The sequence below is a fragment of the Vicugna pacos genome, chromosome 19, assembly GCF_048564905.1.
Source record: "Vicugna pacos chromosome 19, VicPac4, whole genome shotgun sequence".
In the NCBI taxonomy this organism is placed as follows: Eukaryota; Metazoa; Chordata; class Mammalia; order Artiodactyla; family Camelidae; genus Vicugna; species Vicugna pacos.
The window spans coordinates 33,800,734-33,820,272 of NC_133005.1; the positions used below are offsets into that span (position 1 = coordinate 33,800,734).

Sequence of the window (19,539 nt, forward strand, 5' to 3'; positions counted from 1 at the left end):
GGGGACCCGCGCGGGGCGGGGCGGGGCGGGAGTGGGAAGTGGCTGGAGCTCCTGGTTCTGGAACAGGGGCACTCCCTACCCAGAAATTCCAGTCCAGGTTGAGGCGGATGGAGCCAGATCGGCCTGTTCTCTCCCTCCCAGGGCCTCATAAGACCAAGGCGTCTCTGAAGCTCAGCCCAGGATAAAGAGAGGACCCCTCACCCCAGCCGGATTCAATGGTCTCGAGCAGGACCGGCTTCCCTGACATTCCGCGGGGAACATTGTTCTCAGAGGTCAGGGGACCTATTCAAGTTTCCTCCCCAGCCAGCTGGAGTCGCAGGGCAGTCCGAGGCTGGCAGGCTGGCGAGAGCGGAGAGTCCCAAAGCCTGAGGGGCTCATCCTTATTGAGTTTTTACCCTGGGCCCCCACTTCCCCCTCCCACCAGCCCTGCGGGAGGGACTTAAGGTGCCTGGCCAAGCAAGAGTTCCCTGCATCTCTGTCCAGATGGAAATAGACTTTACAGCTTTAGGAGAGCGCCCAGCCCATCTTAAAGATCTGGAGTGACCATCGGAGAATGAAAGGTTGTCGCCCCAAATCACACTGACATCCCTGGCTGCACAGGAGTCCAAACAAGGAGGTTCAGTTTTTGCCTGAGTGGTTTGAAAAAATCAGGCCCCCTCCCTGGACACCCCTCCTCCTTCTTTAAAACACTGTCTTCCACTCTGAGAATTGAGTGAGAGAGAGAAAAGGTATGAAGCTTGGGTGTCATAAAAAGTACCTGCTGGAGCTCAAGACTCTCCAGCAAGCCATGGGGGCTCCCATCAAAGCAGGAAGCAGCCTTAGACAGCACGGCTTCCAACTGCCTCATTTTTCAGAGTGAAAAAAAGGCTGGGATGTGACCTGGGGTGCCAAGGTGTTGGGATTACTGTTCTTTATCCAAACACAACCCCTGTGGTTTTCCCTCCTTGCTATTTGTCTGAAGTTGCCCACAAGGGGTGAGAAGGTTTGTAATTAGGGAGCTGAGACACTCACCAGCAGGGAGGTGGGGGATGGGGAGATGGAGGGAGTATGGGCCCATCAGGGGCAGCTTCTGGGTCTGGAGGCCTCTAACCTGGACCAGACGGAGGAGGACCAGAAGCAGAGGTGGACGCTGGGAGGGAAAGCAGGAGGCAGACAGACAGATGAGAGAGGAGGAGGGAGAGAAAGGAGTCTCTGCTGTTCCCTGGTCTCAGATGGACAGACTGAGGCAGGAAGAGGGCCAGGGCCAGGTGGCCTCCTGAACTCGAATCCTAGCTGTGGGTCCTGAGCAAGTCGCTTTACCTCTCTGAGCCTCTGCTTTCTCTCTGGCAAAATGGGATAGAACCCCAGATGTGGTAGGATCCACACGAGGCTAAATGAAATCACACACGTGAAATGTCTTAGGAGAGAGAAGACCGTCCATACACAGCGGCTTGTTTTGTCAGTAACCTGCCCCCGATACCCTGCTGTCCTGGGGCAGCTCGGCATTGAGCGCTCCTGCCCTTCTCAAGGGAAAGGATGTCTGTGTGCCAGGAGGGCACCACCCCTGTCCACTGCAGCTCATCAGTTCTGTGCCTGTTTGACATTTGGCTGGGCTTGCTCCTGGGGGCTTCTGGGGATGGAGCCCCGCTCCCTTCTCCTTGACCCACAAAGTGGAACATGGTGTGTGTGTGGGGTGTGTGTGTGTTAGTGGAAGAAGGCTTGTCTGTGTGTGGATGAGTAAATGAGTCTGTTTGGGGGGGCCTTGGCGTTACAAGTTTATAACTGGTAGTGAGTATACGGGAGTCTGTAAAGGGATTGTGGATGTTGAACCCCTCACTTGTGCACTGCACTTTACAGCCTACAAAGCAGCAGAGTGCATGGTGCACAGACACTGAAACCAGTTTCCTGGGATCACATCCTGTCTCCAGCCTGTATGACCTTAGACAAATTACTTAACCTCTTAGTGCCTCAGTTTTCTCATCTGTAACATGAGGAAATAGCGACAGTTTCTCTCCCCTTCTTTTAGGATTATTGTGAGGATTAGATGAGTTAATACACATCAGATGCTTAGAATAATGCCTGGCACATAGGAGCAGCTAAGTATTAACTGTTGGAATCACTCATTATTATTATTACAAAGGACTTGGACTTCTCAGGGAGAAATACTGGACGTATGTTGCCTCCATTGCTTTCATAACAACCCCGTGATGTGGGCAGCACAGACCTCATGTGATCCCTGAAGACACTGGGGCTCTGGGAGATTTCTGGCCCCAGATCACAAAGGTAGGAAAAGGCAGAGCTAGGAATCAAACCGGGGTCCTATGATCCCAGTACCACAGGTGGAGAGAGACCAGGTGAGAAGTTTGCAGGCGATGTTCGAAGGTTCCCTGAGATCTACGCAGGCAGACAGCCCTCCTGTTTGTGAAACCTGGTGAGTGGTGGTGGGAGGTTGTGGTGAGACACGTGATCATCTGTCTGCTTCCCCTCTGCCCACAGCCCTTACTCCTTTTTCTACCCAGAAAAGCAGGATTCTGGCTCCAAGCTGAACATCACCTGCCCCTCGCTCAGCCTCTGCCCAGACCAGTGCCAGCCAGAGGGCTGGCTTACTTTTCCCAGAACAATGGTGGATGTGACTCCACTGGACATTAAATCGACAAAAGAAACATGAACAGGACAGAAACAATATTCGTACGGACCACATCCCCACAGACACGGGACCCAAAATGGTCATGGAATTGAGCGCATATGCCAACCCGAGTGAAGGAGGAGGGGGTGGGGATCGGGGTTCAAAGGGGAGGAGGATAAATTCCAGGAAGATGGGAAAAGCAGATATTCGGTGAACAAAAGTTGCCATGCCATGCAGGTAAGTCTTCCTGATACTAAAAGTCATCTTTGGGATCAGCTGTCTTCCTGGTACAGGCCGTCCATCTAAATCTTTTAGGCAGTGAAGGGAACAGTAATCAGCTCTTTCTGAGTCCTTTGGGCCTTGACTATCTTCAGCTCAAAGTAACCCATACGCTAAGGTGGCATATTTCCGGGGGAGCAAGCACGTAATACGCATACGCTAACGTGGCATATTTCCGTGGGAGCAGGTAATCTGCTCCCCCTCACTGTGAAACGTGCAGCCTTAACCCTATGGGTCCTACATCCCAGGTGAGTTTGTCTCCACCATAAGGCAGGAATCGAGGTTTTCCTCTCCTAAGGGCGTTTGCCACTGGTTTGTGGGTCCTGGCCACTCACTCACATCCGGACCTGAGGGTGTCCGTAGTAACTGGGTGGGGGCCACATGGTAACGTCCAGTTTACTAACTTGTGCTCACAGCATGGGGTGGTGCCAGCACGTGGGAATCGAATCATCACGTCCTCCTTGAGGAGATGGGAAGGGACTCCCGTTTATTTTTACAAAAGAAGTCAGGTACCTTGTACTTGTCATATGCTGCCTGCGTGTGATCCTTCCAGAGAAGTAAGGTGAAGGCTGAGAAACAGGAAGAGAGAATTCAGGGTTTTCTGAGATTCACCTCTTCCTGGTCTTGGCTCCTCTGCCACTTCCCCAAGGTGCATGGGAAAAGCAGCTTCTCTCTTTGCCGGCTCCTCAGCCCCCGCCTCCTTCAGGCTCACTGTTAATGTGTGGTTCACAGGAGAGGACACGGGCTGGGGCCACACCTGTAACAGGGAGCCTATGAAAATGCAGATTCTCAGACTTCACCCAGCCTGGGGTGAAGAATCTGGGGAATCAGAATTTGAAATTCCACAAGATTCAGAGGCATAATTAAGTTTGAGAAGAGCTGCTTTGGAGCATTTGGCCCCGGAGGGTGGAATTAGGATCCTGGGTAGTTGAGAGATTACGAAATGTACAAGTTTGACACCAGCCCCTCCCCTTCCTCCCCCTCTCCTAATCCTGTTCCCACCCCTCAGTCGGGATGTGAAAAGCTCTGTCAGCCCCCAGCCCTCCTCAGAAGCCCTCCCGCAAGGCCGTGAAGATGAGCCGCCTCTGCCTCTCAGCAGCCCTCCTGGTCCTCCTGGGCACCCTGGTGCTCAGCACCCCGGTTGCCAAAAACTGTCCTAACCCACGTAAGTCCCTGCTCCCGTCTCCTCTACAGTCTGGGGGTGGAGGGAATGAGGGCGAGTCCATGGAAGGGGCTGGGGAGCTGGGCTGGGGGACTGCCAAGCCTCTCTGCATTTCTTCTGGGTAGTTGGGCAGTTTTAACTCCAGTATATTTCATGACTCTCAAAAGGAAGTCATGTTTTCATCCTTAAAACAAATGATCCCACCTAACTCTATCAGATCAGGGACCTCATATCTGAGACTCTCTGCTCCTGGTCTCTGCCTTGTCCCTGAACCTCACTGTACTGTAGTAGGAAGATCAATACTTGACCCTTGTCTGATTCCTGGCCCAGACCACCTGAAAGTCTTGGAATTTATTGTCTTTTGTATGGTAATGAGGTGACTCTAGAAAGGGACACTAGATAACTTTAGGGTGGGGCTGGTCTCCAGAAAATCCCTTCAGATGATTAGAGGGGTTAGAAGTTTCAACCAGCCCCGCCTTCCTGCCAGCAACTCTGTGCTGAGGGGCAGGTACTGGGCTAGAATGCAATCACCAATGGCCAAAGAGTCAATAAATTTTTCAACTACTGACTCCTCAGTAAAAGCTTCTGAACATTGGGATTCAGAGAACTTCAAGGGTGGTGTGTCCCGGGAGGGCATGGAGACTCTGCACCCCTAAGTCCCCCCTTTGCTCTCTGCATCTCCTCCATTTGGCTGTCCCTGAGTTTTATCCTTTATAATAATCAAGAACAGGAGGTAAAGGGTTTTCCTGACTTCTCTGAGTCTTTTTAGTGAATTATTGAAAGTTGAAAGTGGAGTTATGGAACCCCCGAATTCATAGCACTTCGATCAGAAGGATGTGTGATCCCAAGGACATGCGGCTGGCCTTTGAAGTGGGGGCAGTCTTGTGGGACTGAGCCTTCAACCTGTGGGGTCTGCACAAACTGCAGATTCAGCGTCAGAAACGAAATGACATGTGGGACGCATGGGGTGGTGGAGAGCTGGTCGGTGTTGGTAGAGACACCACATAGTTGGTGTCAGGGACAAAACCCACACTCACACATCCCTGGGCTTTGGTGGCTGGGATGAGCCTCAGGTACAGGGGAGTAATTATTGGGGGGGGGCGGGGGTAGGTGCTCCCAGAAAACTCTTTCTGCTTATCTACATTTAAAAACTTCTCTGCAGATGTCAGGTGCTTCATCAAATGGGTTGTAATAGGATCCTATGTGGACCTGGCCTTACCACTCGCCTGCTTTGTGACCTGAGGTCAGTCCCTTTTCTACACTCTCCCCACTTGCACAGGGTACAACTACCCTGCAAGTTCTTACAAAGGATTATTGATGAATATACTTTTTTTTCACATCATATCCAATGATGGTCATGTTCCACTAAGATGTCTTAGTCTGAAAAAGGTTGTCTTGTTACCTCCCCCATGAAAAAATATTTAGGGTCAAATAATGATAGTTCTCCATTATTATTGCAAGAAGCACAACCGTTCTGTGACTTTGCTCATGGGACCAAGGCTCTGCTTCTCCCAGGCAGTCAGAATATGAGTAATAACTCAAGGCACTTCCCCTATGCACATCCCTACCCATATTGGACTGCTGTTTTATTATCCTTTCAGGATACAGAATGTTAGAACCAGATTCCTAATTATACAGAGGTGCCCCATCGTGAAATAGACATGAAATTTAACAGGCATGTCCTTATACTCAGTCTACTCAATGACTGTGCACTGAGCATGAGCATGAAATGGGAGACTGATTCCCTTGACAAATATTTATCAAGTCCCTGCAAGCCATTGTTCTAAGTGTGGGGACACAGCTGTGAAGGAAACGTAGCACAAGACCCTGTCCTCCAGGAGGGAGACAGACAATTGAGTAGGTGGAAATAATATGCAAAGTCATGACAGGTGTTTTGAAGGGAAAGCGTGATGGGATAAAGGAGGCTGTGCTCTTTCTGTAGACTGGTCAGGGAGACTATGATGAGGCATTGAGCAGAGGCCTCAGAAAGATCGTGCCTGGTGTGTTTGAGCAGCTGCAAGGAGGCCAGGGTGCCTGGAGCTGAGTGGTGGAGGGGAGGAGGGTGGAAAGGATATGGCCAAGGAGGCCATGGGGGTAGGTGCTGAGGAGCCTTGTGGGACTTTATATAGGAATTGAAAGTTGACTTTGAGAGAGATGGGGAGCCACTGAGGGTTTGTGCAGGGGAGCAATGGGATAGGACTCAAGTTGTAATGGGATCCCGGTGTAGAGAGTGGCCTCTAGGGGGCCAAGTGCAGAGACAGAAGCCCAGGGAGCCTGCTACTGCAGTGGTCCAAGTGAGCGGTGATGGAGTGTGTGCCTGTGTTGTTCCCTGAGTCCATCCCAGTTGTCTCGAATAACTTGAATGACTTGGTCTGTTGAGGATAATTCTGTCCCTTAATTAAATAATTAAGCACCTTTCCTTTGCTGTTTTCTGACATATAAATGCAGTAGTTTGTGTTCAGTATCTAAATCTTAGAAAATATAGAAAAGCAGGAAAAGGTAAATCAAGATTTCCAAGTTCTACAAACCAAAGATTACACAGATAAACCCTACTTTGAGCTCCTAATGGACATGCACTGATTTGCTCATCCAGATTAAGAGGGAACAATGCAGCCTCAGACCGAGCTTCCCACCAGGGGGCGCTGTCCTTGGGAAGCACTTCCTTCCCTTCCCTCACCGTTTCCTGTCTGCGGTGCCCACCCTTCCCTCCTCTGGGCCCTAACGTCAGCCTCCATCCAGGTCCCTATCAAGTGGCTTGTTCTGTCCAGCTCCTCGGCCTTGAGGGGGACCGTGCTCCTCCTCCGCGGCAGGGCTGGGACTAGGTGAGCTGAGTGGGGCACTCGCCTCCAGCCCAAAACTTAAATGGAAGCTAAAAACAGAATGATGTAGATAAATCATCATCGATTCCAATAGTGTAAAAAAATCAAAGTTATTGCGAAAATCCACCATGAAGCCAATGTGAACGTTTTAAGTAAAGACAGGATGTGACCCTGCACTTGCTTCACCGGCCACTTTGCCTCACCGTAATCGTGGCTCCGCTCAGCTGAGACCAAGAGCTTCACACGGAGACCTGAAATACCCATCATCTGATTTCAAGTGCAAGTGAAAACGTTATCTTCTATCTGAACAATTTTCTGCTTCAAAGAGAAAACTCTTCTTTTCAGTAGAGAATTGCCATTCCTTGTGTTTAGAAAAGCAACTTCCTAATTGATGCAAAGTTTTTCTCATAAATGAGAGCTTACCCTCTGCTCTCTGGACACTTATGAGATCTTTTTACCCTGTGTTTCACAGAATTTTCCTTTTCCTTTACATGTGATGGTTTATTGAAAGGATCAAGAAGTCTGTGGCTGAATAAACATTAACACTGAATAATTCAGAGACTTTTGATTCCTATTTAAATATTTATAAAGATAATTTACATTTTCACAATTTATGTCTAAAATATCTAATAATTGTTTTTCCAGTTTCTGGACCAATACACATTTTAAAACATGACATAGAATAAAATATGTGTTCTTTATTTTTTTTTTAATTGAAATATAGTCAGTTTATGATGTGCCAATTTCTGGTGTACAGCACAATATTTCAGTCATACGTGAACATACATATATTCATTTTCATATTCTTTTTCACCATAGGTTACTACAAGATATTGAATATATTTCCCTGAGCTATACAGTATGAACTTGTTGTTTACCTATTTTATGTATATTAGATAGTATCTGAAAATCTAGAACTCCCAATTTATTCCTTTCCACCACCCTCCATAACCATAAGTTTGTTTTCTGCCTGTGAGGCTGTTTCTGTTTTGTAAGTCAGTTCGTTGGTTTTTTGTTTTTTTTTTTTAAGATTTCGCATATAAGTGATATCATACGATATTTTTCTTTCTTTCTGGCTTACTTCACTTAGAATGACATTCTCCAGGTTTATCCATGTTGCAGCAAATGGCATTATTTTATTATTTTTATAGCTGAGTAGTAAAAATACGTGTTCTCGATATACGGGAGTTCTAAAAGGAAGCCATTTACTTAATCGGATGCCCCATGCCCCAGACAGGAAGCATCACGTGTCCCAGCGTTGGAAAGCTGGCTGTTCTGGTGTCCAGGGTGTTCCCTGGGGACTTGTCTGTTGTGCTTCAGTGTGGGGAGGTTAAAGAACCTTAATGGGCAATTGTATCCACAGGTGATTTATAGCATGTCCTCATGGCAGGAGTTGTATTCTTTACAAAACTAAGGTGTCACTGCATGGAGGGCTTCTTTTCCTTCCCAATATACTGCCAACATTTTCTTTTCTTTTTTTTAACATTTTTTATTGATTTATAATCATTTTACAATTTTGTGTCAAATTCCAGTGTAGAGCACAATTTTTCAGTTATACATGAACATATGTATATTCATTGTCACATTTTTTTCTCTGTGAGCAGCCATAAGATCTTGTATATATTTCCCTGTGCTATACAGTATAATCTTGTTTATCTATTCCACAATTTTGAAATCCCAGTCTATCCCTTCCCACCCCCTGCCCCCTTGGCAACCACAAGTTTGTATTCTATGTCTATGAGTCTGTTTCTCTTTTGTATTTATACTTTTTTTTTTTTAGATTTCACATATGAGCGATGTCATATGGTATTTTTCTTTCTCTTTCTGGCTTACTTCACTTAAAATGACATTCTCCAGGAGCATCCATGTTGCTGCAAATGGCAATATGTTGTTTGTTTTTATGGGTGAATACTATTCCATTGTATACATATACCACTTCTTCTTTATCCAGTCATCTGTTGATGGACATTTAGGCTGTCTCCATGTTTTGGCTATCATAAAGAGTGCTGCTATGAACATTGGGGTGCAGGTGTCATTTTAAAGTAGGGTTCCTTCTGGATATATGCCCAGGAGTGGGATTCCTGGGTCATATGGTAAGTCTATTCCTAGTCTTTTGAGGAATCTCCATACTGTTTTCCACAGTGGCTGCACAAAACTGCATTCCCACCAGCAGTGTAGGAGGGTTCCCCTTTCTCCACAGCCTCTCCAGCATTTGTCATTTGTGGATTTTTGAATGATGGCCATCTGACTGGTGTGAAATGATACCTCATTGTAGTTTTGATTTGCATTTCTCTGATAATTAATGACATTGAACATTTTTTCATGTGCCTATTGATCATTTGTATGTCTTCCTTGGAGAATTGCTTGTTTAGGTCTTCTGCCCATTTTTGGATTGGGTTGTTTGTTTTTTTCTTATTAAGTCATATGAGCTGCTTATATATTCTGGAGATCAAGCCTTTGTCAGTTTCATTTGCAAAGATTTTCTCTCATTCCGTAGGTTGTCTTTTTGTTTTCCTTTTGGTTTCCTTTGCTGTGCAGAAGCTTGTAAGTTTCATTAGGTCCAATTTGCTTATTCTTGCTTTTATTTCTATTGCCTGTGTAGACTCTTCTAGGAGAACATTTTTGAGATGTATGTCAGATAATGTTTTGCCTATATTTTCTTCTAGGAGGTTTATTGTATCTTGTCTTATGTTTAAGTCTTTGATCCATTTTGAGTTTATTTTTGTGTATGGTGTAAGGGAGTGTTCTAGCTTCATTGCTTTACATGCTGCTGTCCAGTTTTCCCAACACCATTTGCTGAAGAGACTGTCTTTATTCCATTGTATATTCTTGCCTCCTTTGTCGAAGATGAGTTGACCAAAAGTTTGTGGGTTCATTTCTGGGCTCTCTATTCTGTTCCATTGGTCTATATGTCTGTTTTTGTACCAATACCATGCTGTCTTGATGACTGTACCTCTGTAGTATTGTCTGAAGTCTGGGAAAGTTATTCCTTCAGCCTCTTTCTTTTTCTTCAGTAATGCTTTGGCAATTCTAGGTCCTTGATGGTTCCATATAAATTTTATTATGATTTGTTCTAGTTCTGTGAAATATGTCCTGGGTAATTGGATAGGGATTGCATTCAATCTGTAGATTGTCTTGGGCAGTGTGAGCATTTTAATAATATTTATTCTTCCAATCTAAGAGAATGGGATATCTTTCCATTTTTTAAAGTCTTCTTTAATTTCCCTTCATCAATGGTTTATAATTTTCTGTGTATAATTCTTTCACCTCCTTGGTTAGATTTATTCCTAGGTATTTTATTACTTTGGGTGCTATTTTAAAGCAGATAGTTTCTTTATTTTTGTTGTTGTTGATTCATCGTTAGTGTAAAGAAATGCAACTGATCTTTGAACGTTAATCTTGTAACCTGCTACCTTGCTGAATTCTTCAATCAGCTCTAGTAGTTTTTGTGTGGACCTTTTAGGGTTTTCTGTATATAGTAACATGTTGTCGGCATATAGTGACACTTTTACCTCTTCTTTTCCAATTTGGATCCCTTTTATTTCTCTCTCTTGCCTGATTGCTGTGGCTAGGACTTCCAAGACTGTGTTGAATAGGAGTGGTGATAGTGGTCATCCTTGTCTTCTCCCAGATTTTAGTAGGAAGTTTTTGAGTTTTTCACTGTTGAGTACTATGCTGGCTGTAGGTTTGTCATATATAGCTTTTATTATGTTGAGATATGTTCACTCTATACCCACTTTGGTGAGAGTTTTTATCATAAATGAGTGTTGAATTTTATCAAATGATTTTTCTGCATCTATTGAGATGATCATGTGGTTTTTGTCCTTTCTCTTGTTGATGTGATGTATTACATTGATTGGTTTGTGTATGTTGAACCACGCTTGTGTCCCTGGGATGAACCCCAGTTGGTCATGATGTATAATCTTTTTTATGTGCTGTTGGCTTCTATTTGCTAATATTTTGGTGAGGATTTTTGCATCTATGTTTATCGGTGATATTGGCCTATAATTCTCTTTTTTGGTAGTGTCTTTACCTGGTTTTGGTATCAGGGTGATGGTGGCTTCATATAATGAGTTTGGGAGTATTCCCTCCTTTTCAATCTTCTGGAAGAGTTTGAAAAGGACTGGTATGAATTCTTTGTATGTTTGGTAGAATTCCTCAGTGAAGCCATCCGGTCCTGGACTTTTATTTGTAGGGAGGTTTTTTATTGCTAATTCGATTTCATTTCTAGTGATCGGTTTGTTCAAGTGGTCAATTTCTTCTTGGTTCCATCTTGGTGGACTGTATGTTTCCAGAAACTTGTCCATCTCCTCTAGGTTATCCAGTTTGGTTCCATATAGTTTTTCATAATATTCTCGTATGATACTCTGTATTTCTATTTTGTTTGTTGTAATTTCTCCCTTTTCCTTTCTTATTTTGCTTATTTGTGCTCTTTTTTCTTCTTTGTGAGTTTGGCCAGAGGTTTAGCGATTTTATTTACTTTTTCAAAAAACCCAGCTTTTGGTTGGATTGATTTTTTTCTATGGTTTTTTAAATCCCTATTTTATTTATTTCCTCCCTGATCTTTATTATTTCCTCCCTTTGCTACCTTTTGGGGTTTTTCCTCTTCTTTTTCTAATTATTTTAGCTGGTGGGTTAGATTGTTTATTTGGGATTATTCTTCTTTTGTGAGGAAGGCCTGTATCACTATAAACTTCCCTTTTAGCACTGCCTTTGCTGTGTCCCATAAATTTTGTGTGATTGTGTTTTCATTTTCATCTGTCTCAAGGTATTTTTTAATTTCAACTTTGATTTCCTCATTGACCCATTGGTTTTTTAATAGCATGTTGTTTAATCTCCATGCTTTCCTTTTTTCTCCTTTGTTTCTCTGTCGTTGATTCCTAGTTTCATGGCACTGTGGTCAGTAAAGATGCTTGAGATAATTTCTATCTTCTTAAAATTGTTGAGGTTTCTTTTGTGCCCAAGTACATGATCAATCCTCGAAAATGTTCCATGTGCACTTGAAAAGAATGTATATCCTATTTTTGGGGGGTATAATGCTCTGAAAATATCCACCAAATCTAATTTTTCTATAGTATTATTTAATTTCTCTGTTGCCTTATTTATTTTCTGTCTTGAAGATCTGTCTAGTGATGCTAATGTGGTGTTAAACTTTCTGACTATGATTGTATTCCCATCAATATCCCCCTTTATCTCTGTTAGTAATTGTTTTATGTACTTAGGTGCTCCTATATTGGGTGCATATATATTAACGAGTGTAATATTCTCATCTTGTATTACTCCTTTAATCATTATAAAATGTCCTTCTTTATCTTTCTTTATGGCCTTTGTTTTCAAGTCTATTTTGTCTGAAATCAGTACTGCCACACCTGCTTTTTTGGCTTTTCCATTTGCATGGAATATCCTTTTCCATCCTTTCACTTTCAATCTATATGTGTCCTTCTCCCTAAAGTGGGTCTCTTGTATGCAGCATATTGAAGGTTCTTGCTTTATTATCCAGTCTGCCACTCTATGTCTTTTGACTGGAGCATTTAGTCCATTAACATTTATAGTAATTAATGATAGATGTGTGTTTATTGCCATTTTGAACTTATCTTTGCAGTTGATTTGGTATTTCCTCTTTGTTCCTTTCTTCTTCCTTTTGTGGTTTGGTAATTTTCCTTTGTATTCTCATGGATTTTATTTAGATTTTGTGACTCCCTTGTAAGTTTTTGGCTTGTGGTTACCCTTTTCTGTAAGTCTATTAGCCCATTACTATAACTATTTTTATTAAACTGGTAGTAACATGATCTCAAACCCATCCTACTGAGAACAAAAAATTTAAAAAGAAAGAAAAAAATTCTATATTTTTCTGCCTCCCTCTCCCACTCTCAGTGATTTAAATGTCTTCTTTTACAATTTTGTGTTTATTTTATTTGTAATTCATGAGTTATCACCTTTCCAGTTGTGAGTTTCTCATTTCTGTAACATCCTGCTGCTTTTCTATTTAGAGTAGACCTTTCAATATTTCTTTTAGCGTGGGTTTAGTGTTGCTACATTCCTGTAATTTTTTCTTGTCTGTGAAATTTTTTATATCTCCTTCTATCCTAAAGGATAGCCTTGCTGGAGAAAGTATCCTAGGCTGCATCTTTTTTTCATTCAGGACTTTGAATATATCTTGCCACTCCCTTCTGGCCTGTAGTGCTTGTGTAGAGAAATCAGCTGAGAGCCTTATGGAGGGCTCCTTTGTAACTCACTCTTTGCTTATCTCTTGCTGCCTTTAGGATCATTTCTTTATCCTTGACTCTGGCCATCTTGATTATGATATGTCTTGGTGTGGGTCTGTTTGGGTTCTTCCTCTTTAGGACCCTCTGAGCTTCCTGTACTTGGTTATCTGATTCCTTCTTTAAGTTTGGGAAGTTTTCAGTCATGATTTCTTCCAATACCTTTTCAATCCCTTTTGATCTTTCTTCCCCTTCTGGGACCCCTATTATGTGAAGATAGGCATGCTTTATATTATCCTATAGGTCCCTTATGTTATTTTCATTTTTTATTTGTTTATCTCGTAGCTGTTCTGATTGGGTGCTTTCTGTTGTCCTGTCTTCTAGGTCACTTATTCGTTCCACTTATTTGCATTATCTAGTCTGCTTTGCACAGCCTTTATTAGATCAGTTCTCATCTCAGCCAATAAGTTTACCAATTCTACTTGGCTCTTCTTTATAGCTTCCATTTCATTTTTGACATATTTTATATCTCTAAACACTATCTCTTTCAGTTCCTTCAGTACTTTGATCACTCCTTTTTTGAAATCTTCATCTAGTAGACTATTGATGTCTATTTCATTGATCTTTCTTTCAGGGGATTTCTCTTGTTCTTTTAATTGGGAATGGTTTCTCTGCTTCTTCATCTTGCTCATACCTCTTTGGCACTGTGGTTTATGGAGTATCAGTTATCTATTGTGGTCCTTAAGGAGTTTATTTATTTATCTGTCTAATGCCTATGTAGGAATATAACTTAAAAATAGAGAGAGAGAGAGAGAATTTTAAAAGAAGGGAGAAAAAAAGGTTGAAAACAGTGTATAATCAATTATAGAAGAGCAATTTGAATCAGACTAGCAATTGAGTTGAGACGTCTTTTTAAAAACCCTTAAAAAGAAGGAAAAAAGATCAAAAAACAATATTTGAAACCTCTGTTTAATCAATAACAGGAGATCAAAACCAAAAGAAAGGAAAATGAAACCAGGTGGATTTTTAAAAATAATACTAATATAACTACTTTAAAAGAAAATTTTAAAAGGAATTAAAACTAGAAGCATATATAATTGTTTAGAAAATAGAAATTGAAAAGGTAATAGAAAATAGAAGAGATAAAAAAGATAAAATAATCAGAATTTTAAAAGAAGGGAGAAAAAAGGCTTGAAAACAGTGTATAATGAATAATAGAAGAGCAAGTTGAAGCAGAATAGCAATCGTGTTGCGACGTCTTTTCAAAACCAGATTTTTGGCGTCTCTGTCTTTTGAAGAGGATGATGTTCTGTCAGAGTTCTGCAGGTGCTCTGCTTGGCTGAGTTGGGCTGTGGATGTGAGTCTTGGTGTATTTGTGGGAAAGGGTGAGCTACGAGCTTCCTTCTACTATACCATCTTGGCCTCCTCCCTTACTGCCACCATTTTTTGATGTGCAATATTCTTCAAGAATATTATTTACTTGTTATAAAAATTGTGGCATATTTCATTTTAAATATCTCTTCCTTTGTAACTGTAAAAGAAATACATGCTCATAAGAACTCGAGAGGATATGAAATGCATAAGGAAAGTTTTAAGATTCTTCCTCTGGCTGTGTGTGTTTTCCCAAACCACCAAGCAGTTCTCGAATTCTCAGTGGACACTGACTGGCTGTGCTACCATCGTATCAGTTCTGATGCTCTCTCCCTGGAAACATTGTCAGATTCAACAGGTTAAGTCCTGCGTCCCACAGGTCTCCTCCCACCCCCCATTTCAGATGCCAGTCACGAATCCAGCATGTCATTCGTGCTTCTGACCAACAGCTGTGTATCAGAAGTTCCCCCCATCCCCCTTTGAATTCAATTAATTTGCTAGAGTGGCTCACAAGCTCAGGGAAATGGTTTATTTACTAGGTTAACTGTTTATCACAAATGGATGTAACTCAGGACAACCACATGGCAGAGCTGCCTAAGGCAAGGTTTGGGGAAAGGGCACAGAGCGTCCATGGTTTCATCAGAACACATTCCCCAAATCTGCTCTTGTTTGCAAACCCGGAAGCTCTCCAAATGCAGTCCTTTTGGATTTGCTGGAGGCTTTGTTACATAGCCACGACTGATTAACTCATTAGCCATTGGTGATTGATAAATTTCCACCGACCCTCTTCCTCCTGGAGGTGGGGGCTTTGGACTGAAAATTTAACCATCTGATCAGGCACTTGGTTCCCCTGGCAACCAGCCTCCATCCGTGGGTTGCCTAGAAGCTTTCCAAAAGTTACCTCCTTCACCTAATGAAGTCACCTTTATTGCTCTCATCACTTAGAAAGTCCAAGGGTTTTAGGAGTTCTGTGCCAGGAATGGGATGAAACCAAATGTATACTCCTGGTTACAGATCACACTATCACACCCCTCAAGATTCTGTTATTCCTGTCCCCATGAGGTATCCAAAGTTAACATCCTATTTGTTTTTCCATGCCTTTCTCCTTTACAGCATGGTTTCTTCACACTTGTTTTAGTAGTGGCAACTTTTAACCATCCTCAAAAGTGCAGAAAATAGTATAATAAACCCCATGCACCCATTTTTCAGTTTCAACATTTACCAACATATGGAGAATATTGTTTTCCTGTGTCCTCCTTTTTCCCCAAGTTTTTTGAAGTCAATTTGAAGCATTATGCCATTAATCTATAAATGCTTGATTAAGAATGTGCCATTTTTTATATCATCACTGTGTCTTCGGCACACCTAATGAATATGAATGTGTCAGAAATGAATAATAATGAATGAAGAATGTCTCCAAATGCAGGCCATCAGATGGAGGTTTCACATTTCAGGCATCCCTCACCAGCCCCCCACCATTCTTTATTTCAAGACAAGCTAGGTGTTTCAGCTGTTGACCTTGTAGACCGAGCTGTGAGGACCATTCTTATAAGTGACTCAGAGCCCTCTCCCATCCCTGCAGCCTCACTGCCTGCCTTCTGCCTGGAGCCTCCCTACACAGGACCCTGCAGGGCCTCGTTCCCCAGGTACTTCTACAATGCCAGCTCTGGGTTCTGTGAGACCTTTACATTTGGCGGCTGCAGAGGGAAGAAGAACAACTTCCAGAATGAGGAGAAATGCATCTTCATCTGCGGTCGCCCTCGTGAGGACAAGGGTAAGACGGGGGCGGGGCAGGGAGGGGAAGGGCTGAGGACAGAGGTGGAGCTCAAGGGGCCCCGCCCACATCCCTCACCCCTGCTCAGTGTCTTTCCTCCTCGCTGTCTCCCCGGAGACATGGCGGCAGTGTGCTGTGAAACCACAGACTGAACACGTCCTCCACGGGCCAGCTTGGCAGAAGGTCACAGCTACAATTGCCCTCGAGATAATCAGAGCCACTCACCTGCTCCCCTTTGTCAGATGGGAGCACTGAGGCAGCCACCCTGCACAGAGGGTCTGTGGTGCTCCTGAGCCACCCCACTTAGGCTTGGCCAACTGGCTTTTTCTTGTTGGTCATCCTGTGTCAACAGGACCATGTTTGCTCATTTCTGGGATGGTGGACGAACCTGTCAGGGTGTAGCCTGTCAAGGTCAGGGGCTTCAGTGATGACAATCAACAAGTTCCTTCCTTCTTGCAGAGAGCCGCGCCACTGTGCTCGCCTGAGATGCTGAAGTCCTAGGAGCCCCACACAGGGCTGGGCTGTGGCTTCTTCTGAAAGAGTGAGGCTCCTCCTAATTATCTCTGTCCAAACAAAACAAAAAAATAAAGTATTTTTAAAAATAAAAAAAATTTTAATGTATACAAAGTAGGTTGTTTTCTTCAAACAAAAACAAACAAACAAAGAAAACAAAACTACCATCCTCAGCAGAAGCCTGCCTCTTCCTTCACTGCATCCTCACCCTCATCCCCCACCCCACCGTCACTGTGCCCCCAGGGGGCTGGCAGCAGTGGAATTTCTGGCATCCAGTTCTGAGCATCAGTGGCGGCAGAGGTCTTGTCACTCAAGAAGCCCCTTTCCCCACAGCAGTGTTGCATTTTTATCTGTCTATGGCTTCAACCTCTGGCCTTATAAATTCACAAATCATTTTCTAAGTAAGCTAACTGGTGTGGATTCTGTTTGCAACTAAGAACTTTAAGCAACACTGTCCATAGTGGCGGTACTTCTCAGTGTTCTGCAGAGCAGTGGGCATCTCCCCTCTTCCTGCCTTCAGGGCCCGACTTGGTATAAGCAAATCCGTTACTGCCCCATCTAACCTCTTAATGGCCATCCCAAGTATCAGGAAATCTAGATTAGCCCCCTAACCCACTAGTCATGGGTGGAGGAAGAGCCATTCCCCAAATCAGAACCAGGCTATTGTTATCAGAAAAAGGCCAAAAGGATGCTAGGTGACAAAAGAACAAAACAACCAATATACTCAGAGAGAGAGGTTTCCTTGGAGTGAAGGAAGTTTGAATGGGTTCAAGAGTCCAGGAGGACAAAGCCCCATCGTGTGCTGAAAGACACCCGGTTTGTTCCTGGGGATTCCTCACATCTTCAGCATCCACTTGTTTACAGTCACCTTAGAGTGGGCATGCCTACCGCTGACTCATATCACCTCCTTTTAACCTTTCCTTCTTCCTTTTCTATTTCCTTCCCCCCTTTTCTTCCTGATAAATATGATTTTACATTCATGCAGTCACGTTCAAAACTTTTTTTTAATTTTTGTTTTTTGTTTTTTGAAGGGGGAAGTAATTAGGTTAATTAATTAATTAATTTTTATTACTTATTTGTTTGATGGAGGCTCTAGGGATGGAACCCAGGACCTCCTCCATGCTAAGCATGTGCTCTACCACTGAGCTATACCCTCCCCCCATGTTCAAAATGTTTGATGCATTATCTATGCTAACTTTAGATAAATGTGTGTGTGTGTGTGTCTGTGTGTGTGTGTGTGTAACACTGAAATAACAGGACCACATGACTTGCTTTGGCAAGGCCTTCCTTCTAATTTTCTGCTGTGTTTCCTCCTGCAAGTCATTTTGCTTCAGTTGAATCTGTTTCTTCATCTGTAAAATGGGAATAATAATACCTAATTCAGAAGATTGTTTAATAATAACAAGTTACCTTTTACTGAACACTTGCTGTGAGCCCACCCCAGGGGTCACAATTTTCAATTGTGAGTAAAGTAAATGGAAGGAGTTGGAGCGGGGGTGGGGGCAGGAGGAGGGGGCATGATGGAAATTGAAGAGAACGCTCCCCTCATAACAGGAGAGCAGCTCTACTTAGCTTAGTTCCTGGGTTGCAAAGTGTGGTCCCTTGAGCAGCAGCAACAGCATCACAGGACACCTGTTAGATGCGGAGGGTCAGGTCCCACCCCTGTCCTCCTGAATCAAAACTCTGAAGGTGGAGGTCTCAAATCTGTGTTTGAACAGGCCCTTGAAGTGATTCTGATGCTGGCTGAGGCTTGAGACCCACTGCTCTGTTAGGTCTTAGTTGGCGGTTGCCATGAAATTTTGCAAAGCTGTGTTCCCAGATCTATTTTTTTTCCCTGAAATATACTAGAATTTTACTTTTATGTGAAATCACCTAATCTTAAGTCTTGGCAACTCTTTCACGATTTTAAAATGTACTATTGTAACGGAAACGACAAGCCAGCCAAGAAACAAGCACCACTCGGAGGGTTGGAGTACTCAGATTTATTACGCCGGCGGGCTCAGAGGGGCTTCTGCTCCGGAGCTCTGAGCACCTTCAAGACATGTATGTGAGGTTTTATAGGGTGAATTACAAGCTTGGGATTTTTAGCCAATAGGGCGCAAACAGCTCAGCAATATCACAAAAGGGAAGCAGGGACTCAGTAAACTAGAACTTTTCTAATAAGAACAGATCAGTTACCAACACTAATTAAACATAGATTTACGAGTTAGCCCAGCAGAACTCAGATCAGTAACCCGACACTTGTTAAACTTAGATTTACCAGTAGGCCCAGCCCGGCTTTTCCTTCTCATTCCCTCCGCTTGATGCTTTCACAGCCCTCGTTGGAGTAAGCCTCATCACTCATCTGTTGCAGGGGCTCATAATTGGAGGCTAACATCTGGAGTTTTATAGCCTCTATCTGCTCACTGGCAAAGCGGCTCCAGAAATTTAAGAGACAGGGCCCAAATAGCAGAACTGCAAAAATCGGGAGCAGGGGACGTATGAATGGTGCCGCCAGGAGGTCCAGCCCCAGGGACCCATCCACAGGCCCTTGTCTAAAATATGTTTTCTTTTTTCCACTCGATAATGTAACTCTTGGACCATCCCTCTGACAATTTCTGATTGATTAGCATAAAAACAGTACTCTTCGTTAAGGAAGAGGCACAGTCCCCCCTCTCTGGCTGTGAGTAGGTCTAGACCCCTCCTGTTCTGTAAGACCACCTCGGCCAGAGTGTCAATCTGATTTTGCAGAGCTCCCAGGGTTTTTACTATTCGTTGGAGATCCTGGCTGAACTCACCTGTAAGCTGATAATAGTAATAAGAGGATGAGGCTG

The 19,539-nt window shown here is 43.4% G+C and overlaps 1 protein-coding gene across 1 annotated transcript; it reads left to right on the forward strand.

Moving 5' to 3' along the window:
* Positions 1–1,112: 1,112 nt before the first annotated feature.
* On the forward strand, positions 1,113–16,782 carry LOC140687301 (serum basic protease inhibitor-like). Its single transcript, XM_072943594.1, has 4 exons — positions 1,113–2,410; positions 3,894–4,049; positions 16,022–16,213; positions 16,673–16,782. The coding sequence occupies exons 2-4, from the start codon at positions 3,959–3,961 to the stop codon at positions 16,696–16,698; spliced, it is 309 nt and encodes a 102-aa protein (XP_072799695.1). The 5' UTR covers positions 1,113–2,410; positions 3,894–3,958; the 3' UTR covers positions 16,699–16,782.
* Positions 16,783–19,539: the final 2,757 nt, after the last annotated feature.

Excerpts from the sequence above, each read along its gene's own strand:
- LOC140687301 (XM_072943594.1), top strand. The coding sequence starts at position 3,959 with ATGAGCCGCCTCTGCCTCTCAGCAGCCCTCCTGGTCCTCCTGGGCACC. Across the intron at positions 4,050-16,021 it reads CAAAAACTGTCCTAACCCAC|CCTCACTGCCTGCCTTCTGC; the intron begins GTAAGTCCCTGC and ends CCATCCCTGCAG. Across the intron at positions 16,214-16,672 it reads TCGCCCTCGTGAGGACAAGG|AGAGCCGCGCCACTGTGCTC; the intron begins GTAAGACGGGGG and ends TCCTTCTTGCAG.